We start from the raw sequence: 16,637 nt of genomic DNA, 5'->3' as shown, positions 1-16,637 counted from the left end.
GGATCCAGGCCCGCTTCCCGACGGGACAGGCAGCCAACTCCCGGCAGCGCTGCTGTGGGCTCAGGCTCCAGGGTGCTTCCTGGGGAGAGCGGCCTCCTTGAGCGACCAGGTTCAGGATGCTTCAGGAAACAGGAAGAGCATGCGACCGCAGCCCTCAAAGCTGGTCTTGGGGTGTCCTGGTACCCCCTGCACTCAGGGGTGGGGCCGATGCAATGAGCTGGGGAGGGCTGTGAGCGCTCCAGGCCGAGGCCTGAGGGCAGCCACCGCACTGGCAGATGCAAGGCCACGTGCCCTGTCCACAGACAAGGCCCCAGCGCCGCGGCCCGGCCACCCGTGGCCAGCCTGCGTCAGCGTCGAGGAGGGCCTGTGGCTTGGATGCAGTCGTCACCCAGGCTCGGCCCTTGCCTGGGTTTAGGCACCTCGTCCTCCCGGTGGCGCGTGCGTTAGAAAGGTCTTGACGCCAATCCCAACATGACCAGATCTGAACTCTAGCACTCTACAGCCTGAAGACGCAGGTGCGGGGGACAGAAACCCTGGACACACACCGTCTCTGTACACAGCACTATTTACAAAGGACCAGGACAATGCCACGCAGGGCCCGGGCCCAGGCAAGGGCAGCAAGCCGTGCTGGGGCCGAGGCCAGTGCTCTGTGGGGCCTGCGGCTGAGTGGGGAGGGCCTGGGCACCCCGAGGCCGCCTCCTCACACTTTTAATGACGATAATGCAACAAAAACCTTTATATAAACAGTTTATTTACTCTAAACAGCAACACAGACAAAACGCCATATAAACACAAAGGAAGTGATGCGGAAACGAGAGGCTGGCTGACTTTGGATCTGAGGCTCATAGCAACACAACCCGGGGTCTGCAGAGAGGACAGAGGCGTGAGGGCGGGGGACAGGCGGATTTCTTTTTCATACAGCCAGCTGGACGCTACGTGTAAGCTCTGACGGTGGGAAGCATGCCTGCACCCGCGAGCAAAGGGAACTAGCTCCTCAGGGACTCATCGAAGTATAAAAGTTTATCATTTTACAGCAGTTGAAATACTGACATCAATATTAAAATAAAAGCAAGTTTTACATAACAATCAAAAATACAAAAGACTGAAGGAAGAGACCCTGTATGAAAAACTGGGCAATTCAGCGAGTTGAGAACTGTGTACCAGTGGCGGAAATGGAAAATGACGCCCGCCCGCCTCCCTCAGTGACTAATAATTGTACAGAGCAACGCTAGATCTGCAAAGGTTGTAAACAAGTTCTTGCCAAACCAATCCCTTCCTTTTGATGCTGCCGCAGGTCGCTGCTTATGAGGGCGCAAACTTCTTGGCTTGTGCTCGAACCCTTTTCTCGTATTCCACTCTGTTTTGGCTGAGGAAGTCAAGAGAGAGACACGTTAGAAGGTGCGCTGGCCGGCCTGTGGGTTGGGGGCGGCAGCCGCTGCCCACGGAGGCTTGCGCCCAGGAAGCCCGGAGGGAGACGGGGTGGCGCTGGGCCCGTGGCGAGTGGAGGCCCCAGTGGAAGGAAGGAGACAGCAAGGCCGGGGGCGAGAAGCGGTCGGACGGAGGGCGGCCTGAGAGAGGGGCCCGTGCCACGGGCGCGGGCTGCGAGGGTCTCTGGCCGGGGCCGGGTACTCACAGGCCTAACCAGCGAGCGGTTTGTTCTTCTAAACCTGAAACAGCATCAACCATTCTGAAGAGCAAATAGAGATTGCTCAGCTAGTCTTCAGAACAGACAGACTTCTGATGAGTTTCCCCGTGGGCTCTCCGTCCCAAACAGGAAGGTGTGGACGTGGGGGGCAGCTCTATGGTGGGTGCGGGGGGGACCTCGAATGGGACTCCAGGGTGAAGACCACTGCCAAGGAAAAGGGGCTGGTGGGCACTGCTTAGGCCAGGGTGACAGGCGGGGCGGGACAGCAGCAAAAGGGCCATCAGTGGGAAGAGACTGGTTGCTACCAGGGGATATGTATGACCTTGAGGCCAGTGGGGACAGGGTGACATTTATGGACAGGACTCCTTGACACACCAGGTCAGAGGTCTCGTCAAATCCCTTGGGGCTGGTCAGGACCCCCAGGCAAAGCGCAGGCACAATGTGTGCCCTTGAGGGCACTCACACCCCGGTAAGAAAGCCAGGCCTCCTTCCAAGTCATGTTCTCCCTAAACACAGCCTCTTGGAGCACTGGTCCCAGCCCATGGCGTAGGCCCTGGGGTTGAGGGCCAGAGGGGCCACCGTGAGCGTTTCCCTCAGCTGTGCCCAGTGCAGACAACAGGCTTGGGTGCCCCAGGCCCGCCCCTCGGGGCCTCCCTGGGGAAAGGCTGCAGAGCCAACACCAGCAGAGGTGAAAACCTGCCCGGAGCCTGCCAAGCTGGCACAGCGCCCAGGCACACACCGGTCCTCAGAGGCCCGTGTCAGCACCACGGCCGGCCAGCTGAGAGCTGGGAATGAAGGCCACAGGACCAGCTTCTGCCACCAGGCTGTGCTGTGGGCAGCCTGTGCTCCCATCCTGGCCAAAGGCCCATCCCCTCGGGGTAGAGGCAGCTGACTAGGAGGGCTCTGGAAGGAGCCGGAAGCAACAGCAGGGGCAGCGCAGTCCAGCCCTGCCATTTATCAAGCGAGGCCAGGCACAGGGTGGCTGCCCTAGGGCACCTGCCAGCTTAGGACGTGCCCTATGACCTTCCGGAAACACGAGAAAAAGATCTGAAACTTTCAAGCACGTGTCACAAAAGGTGTGTTTAAACTGGATGCTTCTGGAGAATGTCTCGTGTGTGACGCCACGGGCAAGTGAGGACCCTGAGTCCGCAGAAGATGCTCCCGCCCCAGCAGGCGGGGCCCACAGCACGGGGAGCAGCCACCCCGCACACCCTGCCGCAAACACCGCGAGGCTGCAACTACACGGTGAGCGCCACGGCCGACGGGCCAGCAGGACTCACGGCCGACTCACCCCATGCCCTGTACCCACACTGTGACGCACCAGGGCTGGCAGCCTCTCTCTACAGGCCAGCGAGGAGACATTATGGCTTTGCCACATGGTCTGCAATGGCTCAGCTCAGTGTGGACGCAAGTGGCCCATTTACAAAGAGGCGCAGGCAGACGGGGCTGCAGCAGGTGGATGTTGTAGTGAGAACTACACGGCACCTGGCTCAAGGTCAAGGTGGGAGGACACATCTCTCCGCGCTGCTGGTGCACAGCAGCCAACAAGGCAGGAGTGATTTCAAGCTAAGCTCTGCTGGCATCACTTGCAGACAGGCCAAGGGCCGGGGGCTCCCTATGGGTGCAGGGGCTGAGGGGACAAGGACCTCAGCCTGGGGGTACCTTGCCATCCTCGGCCACCAGGGGGCGCCCCCAGCCAACGACTAAGCCCAGGGACAGGAAGCCATTTTTGGGGGGAGAAATGTATCTCCTGCAACCTGGCTGTTCTCAGATGGACACGAGCCACCTTGCCTGGCAGCTGCTCAGAGCCGCCTGGCCTCTGACCTGCTCCAGTTTCAGAAACACCCCTCTCCTTGTGGGCCAGCTCGTTGAGCCCCAGGTTTCCAAACATGGCAGATGAATCAGTGGGGGTCAGAGCCCCCGACCCTGGCGTAAGGCCCCACCCTAACCAGCCCAGGAGCTGGCCAGCAGGCCAGGGCCCTCCCCACTCTCCCCCAGACCGGCCTCCTCCACTAGGTTTAACCCCTGCTCAGCCACACCCGCCGTCCTCCCTCCGCAGACAGATGCAGGACCATCCCAGTGCGACGCAGGGAAGGGCTGGGAGGTGGAGCAGTGCACGCCCAGCTCTTGGGTGTCCAAAAGCAAGTCAGGAGCACCACTCCCCGAGGGGACCACACCCATCGGAGGCACCGCACTCAGATGGGACACCGAGGACAGAGGTGGGAGGTCTGGGCCCCGCTGCCAGACACGCTCCCTGGACTCCCCTGTAGTGTCCATGCCCTTCCCTCTGAGCTGGACCAGGCTCCTGGAGGCACCAGGTTTGCCGGGCCCCAGCCCATCAGGTGCAAAGTGGCTGCCTCTGCCATGCCCCCACCGCACCCCCGCCATTGCTCTGGCCATACCTGTCCCGGCTTCCTGTCCCTGCCACCACAGGCCCTTTGCATATGCAGCTCCTCCTCGGCTGCCTCCCTGGCCACCTCCCACGGTCCCCCTTTTGCAGTGCCGACCCCGGATGCCACATGAACCTGTGTCTCGGGGTGCCCTCCTGGGCTGCCGGGCGCGTCAGGACAGTCCACCCACCCGCAGCTTGCCTCCTGCTCCCCTTCCTACAGGCCGCTTACACGGGACTTGCAGGGACGGCCGTGCAAACCAATGAGGTCACAGAGAGTGGGGCCAGGTCGCACTAACCAGTAAATTGTGTAGGCCTCTGCTTGAGCTGGATCTTGAATATTTGGTTCATTTAGAAGTTCCTGTATTCCTAGTAAAATCTGTGTAAGAGACAGAAACAAAGCAAAGTGGGAGGTGAGCGGTTGCAAAGGCCAGCTTTTCAGGGACATGAGCCTCAGTGACCGAGAAGGAGCACAAGTGCCCCAGTCCCGACGAAGGTGGGGGCGGGCCCGTCGCGCCGCATACCTGCTTGATCGTGATGGCTGGCCTCCAGTCCTTATCTTCCTCAAGGATGGACAGGCACACCGTGCCTGAAGGGTACACGTTAGGGTGGAAGAGCGGGGGCTCAAATTTGCCTGGACCACGGGGAAGAAAGAAAACGTGCTGTTGCTGGCGGTTGTCCTACAGAACCATGTCCTGCCCTAACGACGTCCCCTGTTCCCCCGCACTGGGGGCACCTTGCTGGTCATCAAGAAGTTGGCAAAAAACTATCTAGGAAACCAAAACTGTGGCCACAAGGTGGGAGGAGGGAGGAGAGGGGCAAGCGTGTGCCTTCCCACCACTCAGGCAGAGCCATGGCCGTCCCTAGGACCCTGCTCCAGGAGGACAGGCAGGCAGAGCAGGGCCCCGGGGCCTCCCCACACCCCCACCCAGCCAGTCCCGACTCGGGAAGACGAAGGGGCCGCTGCACCAGGTGAGGAGGGTCCTGGGGAAGCAGCCAAGGAAGGCCCTTCCAAATGAATGGAGCTCATTCTGCTTCAAAAGCAGAGGCTTTTAGACCTCCTGGTTAGAAAATACAAAACCTAAGAGGAAACAGACTCGGGGCAGCAGTCTCCAGCAGACGACTCTGCCCAGCCAACACTCACTCCTCTTACTTTAGTACAGCTTCCTTCTGTGTAAAAAAGTTTTGTTTTAAAAAAAGGAGAAATTCCAGACAATGACTCAGGGCTTTTATTAAAGTTTGAAAGATATTAAAAAAAAAAAAGAAAAAAATTTTTTTTTTTTTAAAAAGTGAATACACGCAGAGAATTTGAAAAAAGAGCAGGAAAGAAACTACCATGAGCCCCACCCAGGGAATGTTCACTACGGCTGACATTTTAGCCTATTTCTTATTTTTTCCTGGGTATTTCCTCCCTTTCTGTTTTTAAATATTAATTATACCTAGAAAAGTGCAACAAGGCTAGTACAGCTTGATGAATGACCCCAAAAAACGAACACACCCAACACCAACAACTTCCCAGAAAACCCCTCACACACCGCCCACCGGTTCCCAGATCTGGAGCCCCCCCGCTCGCCACCCCCCAGGGACGACGTCTGGGACTGCAGACGGCACGAGAAGCTCCTTGCTCTGGACTCAGGGGTCAGGTTCGTCCTCGCAGGTAGTGCCAGTTACTCCTGCTGCTGCGCACAGCGTCCACTGCGACTGACCACCCGTGACGCTGCCCTGCGCGGTGCAGGCACACATCTGGGCCATGACGAGTACACGTTCCTAAGCGTGAATTCTGGTGCACGAGTGCACGTCCCCGGGGAAAGGCTGGGTCACGGGGTGTCGGTGTCGACCGTGGGCGGAGACTGCCAGTTTCCAAAGTGCTGTGCTCACGCCCATCCCGTCAGCAGGGCCTGTGAGTTCCCACCACTTCACAGCTGTGGCAGCTGGTGTGTTGGCCGGGGACTTCAGCCATTGTTAAATGAACCGTAATTGCCTCTTGCGACTCGTTTGCATTTCCCTGGTCACTTCTGAGGGTGAGCACCTCCATCCACTGCAATGCACTGGTTCCTTCTTTGAAGAAATTCTTGTTCAAGTCTCTGTTTTTTATTGGGGGACATTGGGGAACAGTGTGCTTCTCCAGGGCCCATCAGCTCCAAGTCGTGTCCTTCAATCTAGTTGTGGAGGGCGCAGCTCAGCTCCAAGTCCAGTCGTCGTTTTCAATCTTTAGTTGCAGGGGGCGCAGCCCACCATCCCATGTGGGAATTGAACCTGCGACCTTGTTGTTCAGAGCTCGCGCCCTGACCAGCTGAGCCATCGGCCGCCCCTCCGGAAGCTCAGCGGCAGCTCACTGGCCCATGTGGGAATCGAACCGGCAACCCTGTTGTTCAGAGCTCGCACTCTAGCCACCTGAGCCATCCGGCCGCCCTTGTTCGAGTCCCTTGCACATTTCTCTATTGAGCTTTTACTGACTTACACATTTTGGTGAACACAGGTTCCTAATTTTAATTTCACTGCATTTACTGATCGTGTTTCTTATCTAGATAGAAAAGGATACCAGTGTCATCCATCCCCAAGCCCCTCAACCCCCTTTCCAGTCTGGCTGGCTTCCCTCCATATGAAGTCACCCTCCTGACTTTTCACACCATCCATCGCATGGCCTGTGGTTGACCTTCATAAAAGGACTCCAGCACGAACTCCTCTGCGTCTGGCTCCGTCCATTCAACATGCCTGGGAGATTCATTCATGTTGTGTATACGGGGTGAGACAAGTTCGCGAACTCATCCTAGAAAAAGTGCTACGTACCTCATTGCTGAATATCACTACGGTCACCTTCGAAGGACTCCCCTTGGGAAGCTATGCACTGACGCCAGTGCCTACTCCACCCTTCAAAGCAATTTTGGAACTCTTTTTCTGGAATGGCCACCAGAGCTGTCCTCGTATTACCCTTGATGTCCTGAGTGTCATCAAAATGTCTTCCTTTCAATATTTTCTTTATCTTTGGGTAAAGAAAGAAGTCACTGGGGGCCAGATCAGGTGAGTAAGGAGGGTGTTCTAATACAATTATTTGTTTCCTGGCTAGAAACTCCCTCACAGACAGTGCCGTGTGAGCTGGTGCATTGTCGTGATGCAAGAGCCATGAAATGTTGGAGAAAAGTTGAGGTAATTTTCGTCTTTTTCATGCAGGCTTTTCAGCACTTCCAAATAGTAAACTTAGTTAACTGTTTGTCTAGTTTGTACAAATTCATAATGACTAGTCCCTCTGATATCAGAAAAGGTTAGCAACGTCGTTGCAGCAAGCTCGTGAACTTACTTGTGGGACCTGGTACTTGCAGATCCTTCATTCTTTCTGCTACGCTTATTCATTCTATTGGGAATGGACACTTGCGTTGTCTCCAGCTTTTGACTCTTACAGATGGGACTGTCATAAACATGCTTGTCAATACCTTTCGGTCAGCACATGTATGCAATTTCTACTAAATATTTCCTTGAGTGGAAGAGCCAGGTCCTGGGGCAGGCATTAAGTTTAGCTTCAGTAGATTTGGCAGACAGCTTTCCAAGGGAAATGTTCAAAATGGACTCTCCAGTAGGCACCTAGAGGTCCCGCGGCTCGCCAGGCGCTGCAGCCTCTCCCGCCCCGTTTGTCTGCTGTTCACTCTGTGGTTGTAACTTGTGATTCTCCGGTCAAGTTAGGAATCTCTTCCTATGCTGCCTGGCCAGGTGGAGAACCTCCTGTGAAAGGCCTGCTCCATCCAATGGTTGTTTGCCTTTTTCCTTCTGACGTCTAAGTGCTGTTGATACATCCAGGACAAGTACGGATGTATAGAGTCTTTCCCCCTCTTCACTCTCACTGGTGTCTTTTGGTGAAAAGATGGTCTTAATTTCAATGTAGTCCAACGGATCACTGTCCCCTCTGGAGGAAAAGCACTTTTCACGCTTCCCTGGTTAAGAACTCTCTGCCTCTCCAAGTCATGACGACATCCTCCTGTCTTCTTCTAACAGCTGTACTGTCCCACCCACCTTTTCACTGGGTCTCATGCTCCATCCGGAAGGCTTTTGTCCACGGCAGGAGGGAGACTGAGTTCTCCACCCTTCCACGGGGACCCCTGGTTGACCCCGTCCACGCACTGGAAGCCCACCCTCTCCCCATGCATTGCAGCGTCACCTCTCTCATAAACCATGCCACTGGACACGTGTGTTGTTTCGGACTCTGCTCTGCGTCTCAGTTACTGTGTTTCTGTAGCAGGTCTCAATCTGGCTCCTGTCTTGCCCATCCTACTAGCAGGTCTGGGTACTTTTTACCCAATAAGCCCCAGCCCGGGCCTCCTCATTCTTCCACACTAGAGCCCTGGGGGCCGTGGTGATTTTCAGCACTCCACCTCCTACTAGAGCCTGTGTCACAATTCCCACAAAAATCTGCCTGGATGCTGATTGGGATTACGCTGAATCTGTAATCACCTTGGAGAAATGACATCTCTACAACCGTGTGTCTTCCGATTCATAAACACAGTTTACGTAGCCAGTTATTTAGGCTGTCCATTTCTCAGAAATGTTTTAGTTTTCAGTACAGAGGTCTTAAACATCTCTTGTTGGATTTATCCCAAGGTATTTGATGCTACTATAAAGGGTATATTTTAAAAGCTTTCATTTGTTGCAACTGTACGAAAATGGATTTTTGTATATTAACCTTTTTTTCAGCAACCTTAATTAGCACCTAGAGAAAGATGGTCTATGGTCTGTCTTCCTTTCCTATCCGTCTGCTAGGATTTTTTTCTGCCTTGTTGCATTTGCTTCGAATTCTAATACAATGTTGAACAGAAGTGATGAAAGAAGCTACAATTTGTCTCATTTCTTGTTTAAATATCTACATGTACCAAAAATAAAACACAAACAGCAAAGAACCACCCCAGATGAAATAAGTCTCCACTCCAGTGGTTACCAGGTGAACTGTTGATTTAAAAAATTCCCCTGGGGCCGGGTGGCTCAGGTGGTTGGAGCGCTGTACTCCTAACGCAGACGTGACTGGTTCGATACCCACAGGGGCCAGTGAGCTGCGCCCTCTACAGCTAAGATTGTGAACAACGGCTGTCCCTGGAGCTGGGCTGCCGTGAGCTGCCATGAGAGGCCGGCGGCCAGCGTGAGCTGCCGTGAACTGCCGACCAGTGACTGACTGCCTCAGCCGGGGGGAGCGCAAGGCTCATAATACCAGCCTGGGCCAGGGAGCTGGGTCCTACACAACTAGACTGAGAAACTACGGCTTGACCGGAATGGGGCGGGGAGGGGAGGCGGAAGAAGAGGAAAAAGATGCTATAATGGTAGATGCTATAATGGAAAACATACGTCTACCTCTCGAATCACTGAACATGAGAGTTAAGTTACATGTAGTCTTGACCTCCCAGGTGCCGGAGCACATGTTAACGCTTTTGATTAACCTGCCGTGGACAGTGTTTGCTGATTTCCAGCTGCAAGCCCCGAGTCTTGCGAAACTATGTCATGACGGTCTAGCCATAGCACTGTTTTAAACACGGGCTCGGCCTTTTCTTCCTGCCTCCTTCTCTGGAAGCTTAAGCGCGCTATTTGTCCAGGCTGCACACGCAGCGACAAGTTGGGTGTGAAATTCTACCAGACAACAGATCGGGGCGAACAAAACCCTCTGAGGGGTGAGGTTCTGAGCAGTGGTCCTTCTGCACGTCCATCTCCAGCCAGGGCTGGTACGTAGTGGCTTCATCCCTGACGGGCACTCAGGGCTCAGGAGCATCACCTGGATGTCATGATCCTTCCCCTCCAGGGCGCAGGAGCTTCCCAGTTGTGGAGCTGGGACCCGAGACCCGGCCCGTTAGGTGCATCTCCCACCCCCGGGCCAGGAAAACTCAGATCACAGACGCAGGGATTAGAGTGCTGGGGCGGCCCCGGGTGGAAGGAACAGTGTGGGACATAACTGACACCCCCGGAGGCCGGGCTCTCTGAAGAGGACTCAGATTTCTGCTGGAGCACAACCGAAGCAGACCTCCGAGGACTTCGTTCGTTGTACTTACATTTCGGCGGTGAGGATGGATAGTCATCTTTGAAGAGCATCCGTAGTTTAAACAAGCCTCCTTCCCATGGGGTCTGCTCGGAAGTGAAGCTGTGATTAGTTGGGTGCCAGCCTCTGCTGCGGGGGCTCACGGGGAAGGGCGTGCTGCCACCATGCATCCCCCAGCACTGCAAGGGCCTCAGCAAGCTGCCCTCAGCCCAATGAGCCCACCACAGGACTGGGAGGACTGCCATGAGCCCCAAGGGCAAGGGAGAAAGAGCCCCTGACGGCTGCCCCTCCGGCCCTGGGATGGGTGCCGGGGTCCACCTCTGAGCAGACACAGCGAGGACTTGAGTGAGCTCAAGCGAGGACCCCGCCCCTCAGGTCCTACCTGTCCCTGGGCAGCCCCCCAGCTCCACAGTCCAACACCTCTCCCTAAGCTCCCAGGGAGGGAGATGGCTCCAGCCCACCAGCCGAGGATGGGCTCCGGGGAGGCGGGGGCGCACGCTGGGCCCTCAACAGCGCCTCGGACACGAGCCAAACCCAGACCACCCGGCTTGTGGACAAAGTCAAATCCTCCTCCGGCCGCTCAGCGCAGGGGACGGAGACTGTCAGAAAGCGCAGGCTGAGCGCAGGGCTTTCTCAGGTGGGAGGAAGCGGAAGGGATGAGGCCTCAGCACAAGCCAGACTCCTCAGGGGTCTCCTCCTTCCCTCGGGGTCACCAGGTCGGAGGCCCTCACTCCCTCAGGCCTCCAGCGCATACGTTGGGAGCCGAGGCGGCGGCAGCACGGAGGGCCGCGGCCGTGTGTGCAGGACCACGGGCCCCGTGCGGCCGTCGCCGATGGCCGAGGCCTGGCTCCTGCACCGAGGACCTGCAGCGGCTCCAGGCTCAGACACCGAGGAGCACGGCTGTGTCACGCTGCTCTGGCCTCAGCACGTCCCGAAGGACAAACCCGCCTCCCAGCCCTGCCCCAGCCCAGCTCCTTCTTTTCGAATTAAAAATGCCTGGGGTGGGGGACAGGTCACATATCACCCCAACTTTGTCCCCCCGCCTGTGTGACTGTCATATGCCATGCACACTGGAACCTAAGTTCTTCTGGAGGGACGAAGCGTCCCCAGCCGTGCGCCCCCCGCCCCCCACAAACGCAGGTGTGCCTTACCCCTTTCTTCCCTGGGATGGCGCACTCCCAGTTCATGAGGTTCATTGTACCGTCGGGGTTTTTTGTTGGGACAGCCACAAAACCCTGGGAACAACCACACACAAGCACATCAGGGCCACGGCAGCTCGTGGCAGCTGTTCACAGGGACACGCCGGTACCGCCCCCTCCCACCGCCCGGCAGCCCAACGCGAACCGGCCCCACCACAGGGATGGTGTCGCCAGGGGGCCACCACTGTGCCGCACGCAGAAAGAGAGCTTTCCTTACAAATGGGTGGTCTTTTCTCCAAGCTTTCCTCTCCTGGGCAAGTCTGCTGAGAGCGATCCCCGACATATTCAAAGTCCTGCAAAAGACGGCAGAGCTGCGATCAGCAGGAAACCCCGGCTGCTTCGGCCCCTTCCCTCGCACACCTGCCCAGCTAACAGGCTTGTTCCCCAGAATCGGGTAAGCGAAGGCTCTCGTCTGGCCCAGAGACTACACTTAGCAAGAGTCTGGACGGACGTCAGACCCCCACGGGTGACCCCAGCCTCCTCCCGTCGGCAGGTCACCAGGGAAGAGACAGGGGCCTCAAGTGCCCCCTGCCAAGCCCCGGAGCTCCGCATCCTTCAGTCTCCATTTCAGGGGTTCAGAGGCGAAGCCCCGGGCCTGGGTCACAGGGCTGCACTCGGACACTGTGCACTCCCAGCAGACACCTGGCACCTGTCCCCACCCTTGTCACACGCAGCAGCAGCGGGCTGGAGTGACAGGGACAAGGTGGGGACATTCAGAACACTAGCCTCAACCCGGGAGGGGCAGCGATGGCATACTCCCCTCTGCGGGTGCAGGAACGCGGGGGGTGGGGGCAGGCCCCCAGCTTAGAACCAGGGCTCGGAATTCAGACTCAGGCCTGGCCACCAGGACCCCTCCATTTCTTGAAGGCAACTGAGCAGAAAAGTGCCCCAGGGTGGGGGGCAGCTTAACCGAATCGTGGACAAGCCCAGACACCGCACACCCAGCCCAGAATCCAACAGACTCACCTGTCGCCAGGGCCTCGGGCTCCTTCCTCGGCCCCCGCCCCTCTCTCATCCCACAGCCCCCCCGCCCCAGCACCCCACGAACAGCCAATGGATCAAGGCCTGTCTACAATTTACACCGGGAAAGGCAACAAAAGGGGAGCGGGCGAGCAGGGCCCAGGAGCTGCTGAGGCACCAGGCAGGAGAGGGAAGACACCTCCGCAGGCTGGACCCCAGGCTCTCAAGGCTTAGTGCCTGCAGCTGTGCCAAGGGGCAGCCTGGAGCCCTCAGGAAAAGCAGCATCTTCTCCAGGTGCCCGGCACACCAGACCAGATGGCGGGGTCCAGAATCGTAACCCCACCCCTAGCTGCCCACAAGAAAGCAACCACAGAGGTGATAAGGTCACAACCCCGGACCCTAAGTGTGTTTGTGGGGCTTCCAAGTCCATGGAAACGCTGAACATACCCTGAATCAAGTATTTACCGTCAACAAGGCTTTAACACCACAAACGGGGTGTCTCCTGGAGGTGGGTGACTGGCAGCTTGCCCCCAGCCTTCAGGCTTACACCGGAGCACGTGGGACAGGTGTCTTCTTTTCCTCTGTAGGGAAAGAAGCACCTCAAGTTCCCAAGGAGAGCGAGGGGTGCCCTTCACAACCGCAACAGAGTGGAAGAACACACTTCTGGTGAAGATAACACTGAGCCAAACTCCACCCGGGCCTCGGACCACACCCAGCCTGTTCTAAGGACAGCAAAGGAGACCCACAGCGACCTGCCCGCCAAGGGCGGAGCCTCAGCACAGCCAGGTGTCCTCCGCCTCCAGTGGGTGGGAGGGCTACTCCCCCTCCTGTGGCCTAGGTGCCAGCTGACCCACAACTGCGCCCGCAGCCCAAATCAGACCCTTGGCCAGAGCCTCCACCCCACCAGGCTGCCCTGCTCCCCTCCCCAAACACCACCCCGGGGCTCAAACTGTGCAGGAGGGGTTAGGTCAGGTCAACATTCAACAGCAGACCTCAGAGGTGCATGTCCCAGGACTCTGGCTTTGGGGCTGCTCTTGGATGACTTTCCCCAAGAAGTAGGGGTTTGGGACTGTACTCCCAGTAACCGAGGCCCTGCTGCCTCCAGCACTAGCCAGGAGCCTAGGTCTCAGGACACTGGACGAGTCACGACAAACCGCCAGACCAACCGGATCTGGGACATTTTCGAGAAACAGGTATACTTATGTCATCCCAAGAAAAGTGAGGGTCAAAAAATCAAAGCCGTCCAGTCAAGAAGCAGGGCTGTCACGGCGGCATGTGACAGATGTGCCAACTCAGACTGTGGGCCCCAGGTCCAGCACCCTGACCCCAGAATGCACCTTTCAACCTTACCCGACCTCAAGATTAAGTCCAAATTAGACAACAGCAGGCTTGGACCCCACAGAAGTGCTTTTCAGCACCGCGTGACCCCAGGGTTTGGGTCTGTTCATTTCCTCCCTGTCCATGGACCTGAACCCGGGGAGGGGTGTAAGCAAACCTGCAGGGACGCTGCCGTGGGTGTGTGTGTGTGTGTGTGTGGAGGGGGGAATCCCAAGAGAGGAAGCCACGTGCTGGGAAGTGCTCGGTGCCAGGAAATGCAAAGCAGGGCGACAGGAATGGGAAGGCACTTGCTTTTAAATCGTGGCCAGGCAGCCCCCCCGGGCACAGCCCGCAGCCCTCAGGCAGGAGGCAATGTGGGCCAGAGGAAGGCAGGGTGGGCTCGCAGGCAGAGGTGGGAGCCTGCAGGGGGCGGGGCAGAGGAGCGCCCCACCGGCTTCTGTCTTTAAGGCTCTCTCTGCTCAGACGGGGGCAATGACAGTGACGACAGGCTGGGAGGCTGGGGCGGGAACCCTGATGTCTGAAAACTCTTCATTTCTCAGTTTCTCAAATCCTTCACTTCAACTGGTTCTTCTACATGAACGACCCAACAACCTTTACATCGCCAGCAGCTATGCCCTGGCCACCCCCGGGCCAGAGGGCACAGCACACATTAGCCCCCAAAGGCCTGCTGCCCACTGGCTTCCCCACTGACAGAGCCCTCAGAGGGCAGGCCCCCCTCCCCTGACCAGGGCAAAGCAGACAGCGCAGACTGGCAGGACGCTTCTGCTGAATTCATGAACACAGTTCTGTGACCGACGACAAGCAGCCTGGTAAGCGGCTGTTTAAGTGAGGCAAAGGTCCCTAGCAAGTCTGAGCTAGGCTAGGCATCAAAACAGGTTTCTGAAGCCCCAGGCCAGCTCTGGAACACGGAGCAGCCATGGACACCTGCGTCCACACAATTCCCCCAGTGCTCTGGGGGGGGGGGACTGCGCCGAGCCCAGGCCACGACTCAGTAGGGTGAACTGCCTGCCTGCCACCCATGTGCCAGGACCGCGCCTCTTCTGCTCTGAAGACCGGGCAAAGCTGCCCACGGAGGCCCTGTCCCACCTAGTGCCTAGCTGTGGCGGTCCCAGGTGTGAAAGGTCAACGAGGGGTAGTCCCACAGGAGCTCCTGCAGCCCCCCTCCCAGGGGAGCCGAGGGACCAGGCCAGGTCACAGTAAGACTTTCTGCCATCAGGGCACAAAGCCACAGGTGCCCACCAGCACTGTCCCAGGCAGAAGCCTGGTCTCCAAGATGGTGCTTCCGCTCCTGCGGGCCGCCCAGGGTCCAGGAGAAAGCAGCCAATATATTACATTTTAATTACAACACTAGGAAGCGCTCACTCAGAATCCCACTTAACACGGAACCTGCCTTCCCCAGCGAACAGACAGGCACTTAAGGAGCGTTATGTGTTACGAGATGCTTCAGAGCAGCAAAGTTGCAGATGCAAATAGAACATATCCGTGAACTACTAGAGACGCCCGCAGGACAAAAGGCCGAGTTCACCAAGCGGGAGGGAGGTCTGCCCTCCACCTTCCTCCAGGGCCCTGTAACGGGCTGTCCTTGAACCTGTTCTTCTCCGATCAGCTCTGCTGGTTGACAGCACGGACTTCAGAGCTTCTTACTGGCTGTGGGAGTGTGGCAAGCTGCTCGTCTCCCCCAACCTCAACTTCCTCACCTGTAAAATGGGGGGGGGGTGGTACTCAGACCCCACAGGTTTGCCCAAGACGAAACAGATAGTGCATGAAAAACCCTGGATGGGCCTTTTCCACACGCCCACAAATTCCCCCAGGGGAACAGCCTTCTCTTGCCTCACCCAAGCAACCTGCACTCAGGACACCCTCTGCCCAGGCTGTACTTCCTGTTCTCGTTTGACAAACCTCCCAGGACCCCAGGCTGTTTCTGAAGCAAGGTCCCAAACACGGACTCTAACCAGACAAAGGTGCAGCAGGACGCAGAATTCACCCCTAAGCCACCCAAAAGGCCGCAAACAAATTAGGACAAATTAGGATCCATCTCCCTTTTCTGTCGGGTAGGTCCTTTACCTAAAGGCAACGTTTCCTGAATGGCAAGAAACATTTGTGGCTACCCTCTTTAAAAGGCAACAAAAAGCCAACTTTGCAAACACAGTACAGTAACTTTGCAAACCGCGGAGCCAAGCACACTTTCCAAGCATACAAACCAGACCAGTTCACACTGTGATTCAGGAGCGACTGCAGGCCGTGATCCTGAGCCCAGCTAATCAATCATTCCCTTCCCTTCCCTCCTACTCACGAAACCACCAATTCCAACCTCTGTTCAATTGATACAAAGCAACCTGAAAAACAATTCTGCCTCCGGCGAAGCGCCGCCGGGCAGGGTCCCACCAACGACAAGAGGAGCTCTCGAGAGGCGCAGGAAAACTCAGGCTTGTTTTGGTTTGTAGACATCAAACGCAAATCCCCCAAACAAGCCAGCGATTTTGCAATCCAAGACTTTCAACTCTCTCTGCTGGGCCTTCTCTCCCCGGCTGGAAAGCGCCACAGGTTTGTGAGCACAGCCGTGACCCCGGAAACGCACGTCCCTCGCAGGAGGGAAGCGCCTGTCAACCCCGCCTCGGCTCCCCGGACGCACCGCGAGTCCGCGCCGGAGGGGACACCCCCCACTTTCACAAGGGAAGGCGACGGGAGCCCGAGGGAGCAAGGCCGGGGCGACGCCGAGGCCGGGGCAGCAGAGTTGGGCCGTAACCCGCGGCGTCAACTGCTCGGAGGCGGACGGTTCCCGGGCTTAGGGGCCTGGGCGGGTCCCGGGGCGCGCAGGGGGCGGAGGTCGGGGCCCAAGGGTTCGCGGGGTGGAGGGGCGCCCGCCCGCCCGGCCCGACGGCGGCAGAAGCCCCGCGCAGCCGAGGCCCGGCCCCCATCCTGCTGCCGCTTCCTGCGCGCCCCCCGCCCGTGCTCACCTCGGGCGGCCGCAGCCCGGCAAGCGAGGCGGACGAGGCGGCGGCGACGGTGGCGGCGCGGCGCTTCCTTTGTCTCGGGACTTCCCTCCCGAGCCCGCTCCGCGCGCAGCCCGAGCGCTCCGAGGACCCCGGCGCGGGCGGG

General features: G+C 57.7%; 1 protein-coding gene across 2 annotated transcripts; it reads right to left on the bottom strand.

The window, feature by feature from the left end:
* Positions 1 to 734: 734 nt before the first annotated feature.
* On the bottom strand, positions 735 to 16,637 carry UBE2I (ubiquitin conjugating enzyme E2 I). Of its 2 annotated transcripts, XM_033101563.1 has the most exons (8): positions 16,496 to 16,633; positions 12,666 to 12,781; positions 11,458 to 11,533; positions 11,193 to 11,276; positions 10,055 to 10,127; positions 4,559 to 4,668; positions 4,334 to 4,413; positions 735 to 1,366 (listed from the first exon to the last, which is right to left on the bottom strand). In XM_033101563.1, exons 3-8 carry the CDS (start codon positions 11,521 to 11,523, stop codon positions 1,303 to 1,305), a joined length of 477 nt encoding a protein of 158 aa, XP_032957454.1. In that variant the 5' UTR covers positions 11,524 to 11,533; positions 12,666 to 12,781; positions 16,496 to 16,633; the 3' UTR covers positions 735 to 1,302. The 2 variants fall into 2 exon arrangements, with proteins under 2 accessions (XP_032957454.1, XP_032957455.1); XM_033101564.1 differs by lacking the exon at positions 12,666 to 12,781 and having other exon boundaries at positions 16,496 to 16,637.

This window comes from Rhinolophus ferrumequinum, assembly GCF_004115265.2.
Source record: "Rhinolophus ferrumequinum isolate MPI-CBG mRhiFer1 chromosome 15 unlocalized genomic scaffold, mRhiFer1_v1.p scaffold_54_arrow_ctg1_1, whole genome shotgun sequence".
Lineage (NCBI taxonomy): Eukaryota > Metazoa > Chordata > Mammalia > Chiroptera > Rhinolophidae > Rhinolophus > Rhinolophus ferrumequinum.
This window is presented reverse-complemented; position numbering and strand designations above follow the sequence as displayed.

Excerpts from the sequence above, each read along its gene's own strand:
- UBE2I (XM_033101564.1), bottom strand. The coding sequence starts at position 11,523 with ATGTCGGGGATCGCTCTCAGCAGACTTGCCCAGGAGAGGAAAGCTTGG. Across the intron at positions 11,277-11,457 it reads GGAGAAAAGACCACCCATTT|GGTTTTGTGGCTGTCCCAAC; the intron begins GTAAGGAAAGCT and ends GGTTGTTCCCAG. Across the intron at positions 10,128-11,192 it reads CCATCCCAGGGAAGAAAGGG|ACCCCATGGGAAGGAGGCTT; the intron begins GTAAGGCACACC and ends ACTTCCGAGCAG.